The sequence below is a fragment of the Mustela lutreola genome, chromosome 8 (assembly GCF_030435805.1).
Source record: "Mustela lutreola isolate mMusLut2 chromosome 8, mMusLut2.pri, whole genome shotgun sequence".
Lineage (NCBI taxonomy): Eukaryota > Metazoa > Chordata > Mammalia > Carnivora > Mustelidae > Mustela > Mustela lutreola.
In genome coordinates this window covers 150,861,757-150,874,914 of record NC_081297.1, presented here as the reverse complement: position 1 = coordinate 150,874,914, position 13,158 = coordinate 150,861,757, and the positions used below count along the sequence as shown (strand labels likewise).

The following is a 13,158-nucleotide window of genomic DNA, read 5'->3' as shown; positions in this document are numbered from 1 at the left end:
CCCCACCCCCACGCCTCGGACGGCAGCCCCGGCTCCGGGTCCAGCGCTGACGCCACTGACCGCGGCCCCCGGCGATCCGCGTCCCACACGCGCCGCCACCCCCGCCGGCCCCGCCGCAGCCGCTCCGGACGCCCCCCGCCGCCCGCGCGCCCACGCAACCCCACGCCCCGCGCCGGCCGCCGCGCCGCTGCTCCCGGGCCCCGCGCCCGGCTCCCCGCGCAGGCGCGGCTTGCACAATGCGCCGCGCAAACCCGGCCCGTTGCCCCGGGCAACCACGGGACGCCTGGCGGCGCGGCGGGGGGCGGGGGCGCAGCGCGCGCCACGGGGCCGGTCGCGGGTGAGCACTGGCCCCGCTCGCCTCGGAACCCCGGCCCTGTGCCCCTGCGGATACCGGACAGCGCCCCGCGCCCCGTCCGGCTCGAGCCCTCGGGATCCCCGACGCGCCCGCCCCAGCGCAGGGACCGCGGACCCCGCCCCCCGTCCCCACCGCCCCCGGCCCCAGACTCCCGGACGTGGTGCTCGGAAGCCCAGAACCGCTCTTCCGCGGACGCCCGGCCTCCACCCCAGCCCGGACCGGCCCGCGCCCTCACCTCGCCCTCGGGAGCGCAGACCTCCCCTTGCGCACCCAGACTGGCCCCTCTCTCCCCAGACTGCCCCGACCCTACCTACACCTGCGCTCCCCGCAGCCTGGCTTTAGAGCCCGGCCCCGCCCCGCCCCGCGGGGATGCCCTCCGGCCCGGAGCCCTCGCCGACGCCCCCTCTCCTTGCAGGGGCGCGAGCGGGCGCGAGGAGGGGCGAGCTGCCGGAGGCCGGCATGGAGCCCGCAGAGAGGAAGAGGCTCCCGTCCGCTTCCCTGGAAGGAGACCCGGGAGAAGAGAACAGTCAGTGTCGCCCTCGCCCGCCGTCTGGGGACTCGCGGTTCGAGGCGCGAACGGGGCGGGGGCGCGCGGCTGAGACGCAGCGCTGGGCGGGGGCTTGACTCGGGACCCGGGGCGTGATGCCCCTTCCCGGAGCTCCACCCCCCACCTCCGCCACGTCCCGCCCTGCCCCCTCCGGCCCCCTGCCCTCCACCTTCCTGCCCTCCAAGAGGGTCGACTTCAGAGCTCAGCTAGGGAAAGGGACGCCAAGTCCGCTGCTTGGGTTAGGGTATAGGGCCAGGGGCGCGCCGGCCAGCCCTTCCCTAGAGCTGAGTAATGGGCGCTAACCCTAACCCTAACCCTAACCCTTCCTGCCCCGTGCGCTCCTTCTCGCAGGGGCGCACCTGGGGGCGAGCTCGCGGGGTCCAAGGCGGGCTCCTGCTCAGCTTTAGGCCACCGCGGGAGAAAGAGGCCCAGCTGTTCCCCATCCAGGCCAGCGGTGGGCCTCGTCCTGTTCAATCTGGGCACTGGGTGCGTGTGCGGGGCGTCTCACTGTGGTTTCCTCTCCACTTTCCTTTCTGGGGTCTTTGTGGAGTGTCCCTGCTAGTCTTTCGGCCGTTATTAACTGGGTTGTGGCTTTCCCTTCTTGAGTGGTAGGAGTTTTTGGCCTCTGCTGGATGGACATCAGTTCTTTGTCGGTTACATGGATTATAAGGACCTCCCGGTCCCTGGCGGGTGTTTCCAGCAACTTACCAGTCCATCTGAAAATCACCTTCTTAGTTGTAAGAACCTTTAATAGTCAATCTTTTCTTCTGTAGGTAGTGCTTTTTTGAGTCTTACTAGGAAATCTGTATCCACCCCATTGTCCAGAAAACAGTATCCTGTTTTCCTTTGGAAACTTTGTAATGTAATATTTCATATTCACCTCCACAGTTCACAGGGATTGTGTCCTTGGAGTGAGGTAGGAGTGCGTGGGCAAACATTCAGTCTTCCTCCATGTGAATATCTAATTGACCCCGGTGGGCCCTGCAACCTCACCTTTGTGGAAAATCAGGCCAAACTTTTATTTTTTGTTTTCCATTCTGTTTTATTGATTTCTTTGCCTATCCTGAGTCCATACTACCCTGTTTTAATTGCAATAGCTTTATAAGAAGTCTTAATATTTTGGAGTGTGAGTCTTCTGACTTTGTCCTTTAAGATTTGTTTAGGTTTTCTTAGACTTTTGCATTACCATATACATTTTAGAATCAAATTATTAATTTAACCCACACCCCCCCACACACACACAAATCCTGCTAGGATTTTAATTTTGGTTACATTGAATCCATAGATCAATTTGCGTGAAACCTAACATTTTATCAATATTGAGTCTTTCAACCCAGGAACATTTATTTCTTTGATCTTGTCAATAGTGTTTTGTAGTTTTCAGAGTACAGATATGAGAGACTCCTTTTGTTAGATTTACTCCTAGATCTGTGATGTTTTTTAGAGATGACATTGTTGAGTTTCACTTTCAAGTTATTCTGCGTATAGAGAAATACAATTAATTTTATTGTACTGACTTGGCATTTGGTTACTTTGCTAACTAGTTCTTTTTTTTTTTTAAGATTTATTTATTTATTTGACAGACAGAGATCACAAGCAGGCAGAGAGAGAAGAGGAAACAGGCTCCCTGTTGAGCAGAGAGCCTGAAGCAGGGCTTGATCCCAGGACCCTGGGATCATGACCTGAAGGCAGAGGCTTTAACCCGCTGAGCCACCCAGGCGCCCCCACTTTGCTAACTAGTTCTAATACCTAGTAGATTCATGGAGATTTCTTACATACACAGTCATAATCTGTAAATCTTTTCAGTTTTTAGACATTTTTTCCCTTTTCTTGCATTATTGTGTTGTCTAGTACTTTCAGTATAATGTTGAACAGAAATGATATAACGGACAACTTTTTTAGTTCCCAAACGGAGGGAGAAAAGCGTTCAATATTTCACCATGAAGTATGCTGCTGCTCTAGGCTTTTTAAAGGAAGTTCTCTTTTATTCCTGGTTTACTGATAAATTTTTTAATGAATAGTTCTAACATTTTATCATGTGCTTTCTTCTGCATCTATTGAGATGATAATGTATTTTTAACTTTTAGTCTATTAATGTGGTATATTATGTTAATGGATTTTCAAATATTAAACCAACTTTATATTCCTGGAATAAACGTCACATGGTCGTATTGTATTGTTTTGTACAACTGGATCTGAGTTACAAAGCTTAGGATTTTTATGCCTCTTTTAATGAATGAGTTGGCGGTGCTATTTTTTTATTATAATGTCCTTGTTAGGTTTTGGTATTAAATTTATGACCACCTAAAAAGGAACTGAAAGGGTTTATTATTTCCTTATTCAATGAGAGGGCTCATATAAGATATTTTCCCCCCTAATGTTTGGAAAGATTGATCTGTGATGCCATCTAGACCTGGAGTTTTCATTATGGGAAGTTTTTAGTTAGGGAACTAATTTCTTAACCAAAAATAAGCCTACCTGGATTTTCTGAGGTTTTTTTGGTCAGTTTTGATAAAGCTGTTTTTATCAAGGAAAATACTAATTTCCTATAACTGTCCAATTATTGGCATGTGGATGTTCATAACATCTTATCATTTTAACATCTGTACAGTCAGTAATGATGTTCCCTTTTTCATTCTTGATATTGTATATTTGTGTTTTCTCATTTTTCTTGAAAAAGTTTATCAATTAAAAATTGTTTCAGTGATCCAACTTTTGGTTTGTTAATTTTCTCTATGGCACATTTATTTTCTATTTAACTGAATTCTGCTCTTTATTATTTTCTTTCTTTTACTTTCTTTTTGTTTAATTGTTCCTTTGCTAGCCTGTTTGGATGGTAGCTCAGATAGCTTTCCATTTGTTTTCTAATATATGAATTTAAATTTATAAATTTCTCTCTAATCACTATTTTAGCTGCATTATAATATTTTGATATGTCATATTTTTATTATCATTCAGCTCAAATCATTTTTGAGATTCTCCTTTGGTCCATGTTTTTATTTCTTATTTATTTTATTTTTAAAAAATTTTTTTAAAAAAGATTTTATTTATTTATTTGACAGAGATCACAAGATCACTAGGCAGAGAGGCAGGCAGAGAGAGAGAGAGGAGGAAGCAGGCTCCTGCCGAGCAGAGAGCCCGATGCAGGGCTCGATCCCAGGACCCTGAGATCATGACCTGAGCCGAAGGCAGTGGCTTAACCGACTGAGCCACCCAGGTGCCTCTACTTTCGGAATTTTTATATCTCCCTGACAAATTGATCCTTTTAATATTAGAGAGTACCTCTCTTTTGTTTTTAGTAATGACTTTATGAAATTTTTGTTAATATTTACTAAGTATCTCTGACATTTTTTTCTTTTTTTTTTTAATTTTTTAAAGATTTTATTTATTTATTTGACAGAGAGAGATCACAAGTAGGCAGAGAGGCAGGCAGAGAGAGAGAGAGGAGGAAGCAGGCTCCCCGCCAAGCAGAGAGCCCGATGCAGGGCTCGATCCCAAGACCCCGAGACCACGACCCGAGCCGAAGGCAGAGGCTCAACCCACTGAGCCACCCAGGCGCCCCTCTAAGTGACATTTTATAACTAAACTCCTTTTCCACATTTGATCAGGTGGACAGTAATTCCTCACTAAAATCCAGCACCCAGAATACATTGCGTTTCCCCAGGAAGCCCCAGAGTCGGTTTGCTCAGATTGAGCCGTGGTCGGGAACCACACACGGCATCAGGCTATCCTGTCTGTTCCTGGAGCGGCCACTCCTCTCGCCTGGTGTTTCCAGGATCTGGGCCTGAGGAGGACGGCCTGTTGTTCCGGAGCAAGTCCTGCGTCGGGACTCTTCTGGCTGTTGCCTGGGCCGGTTTCCTCTCCTCTGCCCCCTCTGTGGACCCTGTGATCTGGCGATGGGCGCCGGAGACCTGATGAGAGTGGCCTTTGGTTTTGCCAAGTGTTTTGCCAAGACTCCTGGGGGGTGGAGCTCTGGCCCTGACTTGCCATCTGGCCGTGCCGTCGCCGGTGCTGCCGCCAGCTGCTGGACCAGAACTGGCCAGACCCCTCCGTGGTAGGGTTGTGTGTCCTGTGGCCACGTGAGGAGCTATGTCGGGGCACCTGGTGACGGCCCAAAGCCCCTGAGTGGGGGTGGGGGGAAATCCCTCTGCGCTGGGACTGGAGGTTGGGCAGGAGGTCGTGCCAGAGGTTGACCAGAGAGCACTTCCCGAGGGAGGCACACGGGCCTGGTCACGGGATGTCGTCCGGCCCCTAGGTGCTCTGGCGTCCCCACCACTGCTGCACCCGCTCACCTGCCCCTCCCCTCCCCTCCCGGGGCAGGGGGCAGGTGCCTTGAATAGCTGGGAAGGCTAGAGACGAGGAACTGCCCCCTCCTCAGCCTCGGTGAAGTCCTGATCCTTCCAGAAGGTGTACCCAGGTGCGGATTCCTGCCCCGCAGTCTGGGTTTCCAGGGAAGGTGCGGGCATCTCTTACGGCCCAGGGGGAGGATTGTTTGTGCCTCTCTCTCTCTCTCTCGTCTACCGGACATCTGGACTGGGTCTGGCTGTCAGACTCCTTGACGCTCCCAGCGGTCTGCACTGGGGGCTCCCACCTCTGCACGCCGCTTCTGCATCTTTTTGTGTCCCCCATCCGAGGCTGTAAGGGTGTCAAGATGCCCGGAGGTCACCTGAGGCTCCCAGTGTCCCAGCCCAGGAATCCCAGCTCTTCAGAGAGCTCAGGTCCCTCCAGCCAGGGCAGCCCGGGGTTTGAAATCAAAGGCCGGGTGCCACGGAGGGGCCCTTCCGGGCTGCTCCTGTGTGTGTCTGCTCACTGCGAGTTTTCAGCTAAATGGAAATTGGGGATAATTAAGACTCTCTGTGTCTGTGGAGATGGGATTTGTGACTTTTCCTGACCCTCTTACTGTGGTGCAGTTTACAAAGCTTTTCCAAGCCAGCCTTGAAGTGACACCAGGCGACCGTGGGGTGTATGGTTCTGTCATCTGTGTGTGTGAGTCACACACATCTGTGTGTGTGCTGGCCTTTTCTACTCTCAGAATGTGTTGTGCGAGACAAGATGTTCTGTACCATTCACCCACGAAGCCATTAGCCCTGGAGTTGTACGGATGAGAAGGTTTTAAATAGCATTTTTATGCCTCTTCTCATTTTTATAAGTTGGTCTCACCAATTGTTTTTTTTTTTTTTAAAGATTTTATTTATTTGACAGACAGAGATCAGAAGTAGGCAGAGAAGCAGGCAGAGAGAGAGGAGGAAGCAGGCTCCCTGCTAAGCACAGAGCCCGATATGGGGCTCGATCCCAGGACCCTGAGATCATGACCCCAGCCAAAGGCAGAGGCTTTAACCCACTGAGCCACCCAGGCGCCCCTCACCAATTGTTTTCTAATATTATTAGTTGTAAATCTCTGGCTTGACTAAAATATTTCATCAGTATCTCCTTTCTTCTTGTATTTCTTTGGGTTTGAATTTACTGTTCTCTCTAACATCTTGAGACGGACGCTTAACTCACTGTTTTTAGCCTTTGCTATTTTCGAATATACGCATCTACAGCTAAAAATCTCTTTATAAATACAACCTAACTACAGCCCAGAGATCTGGTGTTTGGTATTTTAATCACCATTTAGCTAAGAAGTACGCAGTGCTTTCCACCTCAGTTCGTCTGGCCACGGGTCACTTGGCGCACGTGTGCGGGCTGACCCCTGACTCGGTCGCTCTGTGGCCCGAGGGCGATCGGCTCCCACCCGACCTCCTCGAAGGTGTGCTTTCCCTCACGCCACTGTGTCCTGGAGGTGGGTGCAGGGCCCTGGGCATGCTCATGCGGCGACGTTGCGATCTTTGTCCTCACAGACCTTTGTCTCCTGCTCGGTCCCTGACAGCCCACGTGCGTGGCACGCGTCTGTGGCCTCCGTGTCGCGTCCTGTCGCTCTGCCAGCTGTGGCTTCGCTCATTCTCAGCCCACGTCTTGGACCGGGGTGCCGGGGCCGCGTCCTTGGGACTCCCAACCCCCCCACCCTCCCTCTCTTCGGGCTTTTGGCGCCGCGGACCCCACACGGACGGAACCACTCAGTGGCCTTCCTTCCGTGCTGGGCTTCGTGGGACGTCGACACTGAGAGTATTTTTTCCCAGTTGGTGCTTTGCATTCTCCTTTTCTTGACAGAGCAGAGCATGTCATTTCCCCAACTTTGACTTTTACGGCTGGTGCTTTCTGCCAGACGCTTTGTGTGTCTAGCTCTCACGTGGAGGCCCATGGTCTGCGGCAGGTGAACGGTTGCGTGTCCTCCGCTGGGGTTTGATTTGTTTTCTGCATGTGGACCTGCCGTTGTTGGAGCCCCCCTGCCCCCACCAAGGGCGTTGCTGCTTGTGTCTGTATTGGTTGGCCGTGCGGATGTGGGTCTCCGGGGCCCACGGAGGGAGGAGGAACAGCGGGCGGGTGGATGGGCGTCCGCTGCCGGCCTGTCCCCCTGTGATGCTCCTTGGACATCCAGGTGCCGGGAGTCCCGGTGCTGTCCGGAGGTCACCTGGTGTCGGGGGACGGCCTGGGTGTGGTGGAATTGAAAGCCACCCGACAAGGTGAGCTGGCCCAGGGAGTGCGTATGGACTGGAAGCATGGAGTCTGAGGCAAGGCCCAGGCGGTTCAAGGTTAGGGCTTAGGGAGAGAGAAGGGGCTGCCGTGAGGCGGGGAGGGGGGCCAACGGGAGCAGGGCTGGCTGGCCAAGAGTCTGGTGGTCCAAGGAGCCCGGGCCAGGGGACTGACCACGGGATCGGCTTATGCGTGTGCGATGATAGCATGAGCCGTGCCCCTGGTGGAGCCCAGCAGAGGGCGGAACGCAGGGGTGTGGAGGGGAGGGATGCAGAGAGGCGGGTTTGCATCTTAATCTTTAAGGTGTTTGCACTAGAACTTGGTGAGTGCTGCTGGGAGCCTGTCGCCCAGACGGAGACGGAGGGGGGTGGTCGTGGTGTGGCCACAAAGCAGGTGGGGCACCCAGCAAGGAGAGAGGGAGCCCAAGCCAGCGCTGCCGGGGCTGGGGGCTGGGGGCCGAGAGCGGGCATCACCTGGGGATGGCCGGCTGGGGGGTACAGCCTGGGGAGGACGCTGAGGGCTTGCTGGGGGGGTCTGGGGGCCGGAGGTGGGCTGGGCTTCCTTCCCGAGCAACCCTGTGCAATTCACCTCTGCCTGGATGTCTCTTTCTCTCCTGCAGAATTAAAACGAGGAATTTCCCAAGACTCGACTTCTTCTCCCAAATTAGACAGATACAAAATAGCAAGACAATTAACAGAAAAGGCCATCAAGGTAAATGCCCTTTGGGGCTGGAGGGACACTTTTATACAGTTTCATTTATTTCAGTAATCTCTTCATCCAACATGGGTCAAGCCTCACAACTCTGAGGTCAAGAGTCACAGGCTATTCAGACTGAGCCAGCCAGGCACCCCGAGGTGGGGGAGGATGCTTTGTAAATGCAGAAACTTATTTCGGAACCTGGAGAGCCGGTGGGCTGCCTCTGATGCGCTGAGTTCTCCAGCTGTGGGCAGTCCGCCGGCCTGGCCTGGGCCCGGACCCCAGCACGGGGACCGTGGAGGGACGGGGGGCAGGTGCTGGTGTTGTCTACCCGGGAGTAGAGGGCCCGTCTGTGACCCTGAGAGCACCAGCAGCCTTTGCCAGGGGAGGGCCGTATTCTGGGGCTTTGCGCTGAGCTGGGCTCTTGCTCAGGAGGCCAGCGAGTAGAGCGGGGACATCTGGCACATCACCTGTGGGGACCTGCTCCTGAGGCCCAATGCGCAGCTGCGGAGCTGGGGTCCCCAGTGCAGGGTCATGGTGTGACCCTGGGCGCACCGGCTGCGCATTGGCCAACCGCCCTGCACTGGGGAGCGGGACCCTGCCGCCTGCCAGGTCCCTGCGGCTGTGTGTGCTCTCGGCAATGTCATACCGACCAGTCTACCAGCGTAATAATTTGCGGGTTTTCCCCTGAAACCTAAAAACAGCTGAACGTCCAGGGCCACAGGCACCCCTCTAAGCATAGCGTCAGCTGCTTCCACAGGCTTCTGTGTTATAATACTTCTGTTGAGATGTAGTTTGAAGTATTTATGATTCATAGTATTACTTTTCATTGATCGGAGTTCCTCAAAACTAGAGTTCATGCATATCTATCTTTCTGGGTTTTTTTCTATTTTTTTCACGTACACAAAATTGTTTCATCTTATTTTTTATTTTATTATTATTTTTTACTTTTTATTGAAATTCAACTTAGTTAACATATGGTTAGTGCGTTTCCAGTTTCAGGCACAGAGGTCGGTGACTCACCAGCCGCACGTGACGCCCCGCTCCTTCCCTCCCACCCCGCCCTTCGCGCCCGTCACCCGTTACCCCGTCCCAGCCCCTGTCCTCCAGCAGCCCTCAGTTTGTTTCTAGAGTTCAGGTTCTCTTGTGCTGTGTCTCCCTCTCTGATTTCGTCTTATTTTATTTTCCTCCCTCCGTGCTCCTGTTTTGTTTCTTAAACTCCACGTATGACAAGATCTGGGATCATTGTCTGTCTCTGACTCACTGACTTTGCTCAGCATAACACCCGCCCGTTTCATCCATGTCGTTGCAAACGGCAAGATTTCATTTTTGATGGCTGCGTAGTAATCCACTCTGTGTATACAGCACATGTTTGTCCGTTCATCTGTCGTTGGACATCTGGGCTCCTCCCACAGTTGGGCTGTTGTGGATGTTGCTGCTATGAACTTTGGGGCACATGTGCCCCCTCAGATCGCTATGTTTGTACCCTTTGGATAAATGCTGGGGTGTTTTCTAATTATGTTGTTACTGATTTCTAGCTCGGCTGCGTACGGTTGCGGGCGCCGTGTGCGTGTAAATGTGCTCTGACTTGCTTGGAGCCCAGCCTCTTGGGTGTGTCCCGGGGAGCCGACAGGGCAGAGCTGCTTATCTGTGCGGTTCAAGTCTTCGAGGCCGACTGGACCCTCTGGTCTGCGGGTCCGTCTCTCACCGAGAGAAGCACGTTAGATACCCTTGGGCAGTGTGGATCCCTTCACGTTGTGGCTGTCAGTTTTCACTTCATATAACTTAACTGCTTTCTTACCAGGAGCAGACAAAATATCTTCTTGGTGAATTCAGTCTTTTTGTAAATTATGGTGTGATTTTCTTTGCTCTAGGGTTTTCTTTTGTCCCAAAGGCTGCTTTGTCTCATGCTTAGATCCTCTTATGTTCTACTGACCTGTATGCGACTACCTTTGACTTTCTCTTGTAAACAGTGTGGACTGGGGCTCTAGAAATCCAGCCGGCACGCCTCACCTTCTTCCGGGGGCCTTTGGTGTGTTTATCCACAAGTGCACCCCTGGGGTCCACAGACGTCACCCTGTGTCCCTGGCTGCTTCCCTCGCCCCGTCCGCCTTGTCTGGTCAGCTTCCCCCTCATTTTGTGCCTCCTTGTGGACCGATTACAGTTTCGATTCCATTTCCCTCTTATATCTTACAGGTCTCATGCTCTGTTTTGCTTCCTTTTGTGGTTCCCTGAGGAATTTTATTCTGTTCATTAAAACAGTCTGCTTTTCCAAGGTCGTTCGGTTTGACCATAAGCATGGCTGTAGTTCTGGCTGGGGCACAGGGTGCTGGCGCTCTTGCCTCTGCGTCACCGCAGCCCCTCCGTGGCCAAGGTCGCCCCATCCTCCGTCCTGGTGCACAGCCCTGTGGGGGACGAGGGCAGGCTTTGGACAGGTTTCCTGCACAGAAGGAGGCCGAGAGAGGTCCTTTGAACTGCTGGGTGTTTCCTGTGGGTTTCCTGTGACCTGGACTCACAGCCTCCGGCCCCAGGCACGAGCTTCCTTGCACGTGTTCCTGGGAGAGGTGTGCAGGTTCTCCTCGTGGGAACTATAGGGTACGTCGACTGCCGATGTGGGTCACAAATTGCCATGAGCTTAAACATACCCATTTGTTATCTCACAGCTTCTGTGGGGTCCTCTGCTCAGGGTCCTTCAGGGCTGAAATGAGGCATCAGCTGGTCTGGAGGCTCAGCTGGGAAGGCATCTGCTTTCAGGCTCCCTGGGCTGGTTGGCAGGGCTCATTCCCTTGTGGCTGAAATGCTGGTTTCTTCAGAGCTGACTGTGGGGAGAAAGTCTCTGCTGCTTTGAATCTCCAAGTTCAGGGATGCCCTGGACCCTCTTTTCAAGAGGTGCGCCTGATTAGGCCAGGCCCACCCACAAGAGTCTGTCTTTTGATTCGTTCAAAGTCATCTAATTAAGGACACCATGAGTTTGAGCCACTCCCCTCCTGCCCAGCCTTCCCTACCTGCTCCCACGAACTCGTGAGGCACTAAGCTAACTGCTGAGCCTGCCCTACGGCTGTCGCACTCTGGGACCCTGTCCAGGTGAAGGTGTGCGGGCTGGACCTCAGCAGCATGGGCCCAGGGGCTCTAGCATGACCGTCACTCTCCCGTCTCCCATCCCTCAGCTGGGACGACCTGGGTGCACACCACCTGCTGCCATCTCTCTTCCTGGTCCCCAGGCAGCTGTGTGTGTTTCCACACTCACCGGCGAGTCCCCAGCCCCTGTGCTGGCCTCATACTGTGCTGGCCTCCGGCCCTCCTTGGCTGGTTGAATGGCTCTTCCCTCTCACTCCTCGAACCTCAGGCACCCAACCCCTCACCCCCACGCATGAGAGACTGAGACTGTCCCCTTCGTAGAGAAAAGAAAGCATTAGAGTGCAAGGCGCACGAGGAACGAGCGTGCGCACGGTGGGGCCCTGCTCCGTGCCCGCGCGTGTGTGTGCGTGCATGCACTCTCGGGTGTTTCCCTGCGTTCCTCTTGGAGCGGGACTTGAGGGTCCTCCCCTCACAGACAGTTCATCGCCTTGCATTTCGTTCTTTAATTTGAAATCTGCTCTTGCAATTTGAGGAAAAGAAGATTTTCTCCATCTACGGGCACTACCCGGTGATACGGGCCACCCTTCGAAGAAAGGGCTGGGTGGAGAAGAAGTTCCACTTTTTGCCCAAGGTTATCCCGAATGTGGACGATGACAATGCAGAGGCGACGGGTACAGTATCGAGGTGTCTTGTCCCTCGGTGTAAGGCTTGTGTGTGTGTCTGACACACCCTCTGGGGAGTGCCGTTCTGGCCCTCAGGGCCCGTGACCCGGGCCTCTCCTGCGTGTGCGGGGGTCTCCCCGGGGCCGTCGCCCTCCTAGCCAGCCCCACACCAGGCCTGTGCTTTCCAGACCTGGTCCCCCCGCCCACACCCACAACGGGCCACCCGCCCCAGTGTCCAGGCCGTTGTCGCTGTCCTTCAGGGGCCTCACCCTGTGTCCCTCCTCTGGCCCTGGGTCCCCACAGGTCGCGCGTCCCACTGCAGACGGCATCTGTGCGTTCTTGGCCCAGGCATCTGCACAGGGCCGGCTCCCACGGGGCGGCTCAGACCCGCGAGAACCTTGTCACCACCCCACTCCCCGCGCCCCGCCCCCGGCTCAGACCCGTGAGAACCTTGTCACCACCCCACTCCCCGCGCCCTGCCCCCCCCACTCACCCCCAGGCTGTGTGGCCCCCAGGTGTGGCCCGACCCCGGCACTGCACCCGGCAGAGGGCCCGAGTGGCAGACCCTGGGGCGGGTCAACGTCGCCTGAGCCTGATGCCGCCCTGCCCCATGTCGGGACCTGCGAACGTGCCCCGGGGACGCACTGCTGTGGAGTGGGCGAGTGCGCTGCGGCCGCGGCGGCTGCCGGCTAAGGGGTGTGGGGCCGCGCCGAGGGGCTCACCCTGACCAGCTGACGGCTCTCCGGGGGTCGTGTTTGCAGAATACAAACACACTGAAGGCAAAGAAAATCAAGAAGCGGCTCTGGAGACGACAGACGACATCCACGATGTGATGGTAGGTCTCCACCCTGTGCTCCCGCGGCCGGACGGGCCCCCATCTCCCCATGCCCCTCACAGTCACCGTCCCTGGGCCTTGTCCCGGGGTCAGGTGGCAAAGCCGATCACACCGGGCTCTGAGCTTGTGGTGTCCGAGTACACACGTGTACATGCGTGTGCTTCTCTGTGCACGCGCGTGTGTGCATGTACACACGTGCATCTGTGTGTGTGTGCTCGTGTGTGTCCCCGTGCACCGTGTGCGACATGCCCTTCATACTGTTGTCGACGGCTGATGCCACCTTGAACAAACGGGACTCATGCCAGAAAGTGACAGCAGAAGCTCGGACGTCGCTGCGAGCGGGAAGGCGGGCTCTGAGTCCAGCTCTGGGACAAAGTTTGGGAAGTGATGCTGGCGGCCAGATCCCCGCTCC

The 13,158-nt window shown here is 54.7% G+C and overlaps 1 protein-coding gene across 4 annotated transcripts in view; it reads left to right on the top strand.

The window, feature by feature from the left end:
- Nucleotides 1-304: 304 nt before the first annotated feature.
- The window catches only part of TTLL8 (tubulin tyrosine ligase like 8), a 47,477-nt gene continuing 34,623 nt past the window's right edge, over nucleotides 305-13,158 (top strand). For 3 of the 4 annotated variants that reach the window (XM_059187334.1, XM_059187332.1, XM_059187333.1), the window contains exons 1-5: nucleotides 305-337; nucleotides 771-881; nucleotides 8,095-8,186; nucleotides 11,782-11,920; nucleotides 12,673-12,746. In XM_059187334.1, the coding sequence (XP_059043317.1) occupies nucleotides 815-881; nucleotides 8,095-8,186; nucleotides 11,782-11,920; nucleotides 12,673-12,746 (372 nt within the window). In that variant the 5' untranslated portion in view covers nucleotides 305-337; nucleotides 771-814. Of the gene's footprint in view, nucleotides 338-770; nucleotides 882-8,094; nucleotides 8,187-11,781; nucleotides 11,921-12,672; nucleotides 12,747-13,158 lie in introns of those variants that run through there. The other variant, XM_059187335.1, reaches the window with a different exon arrangement.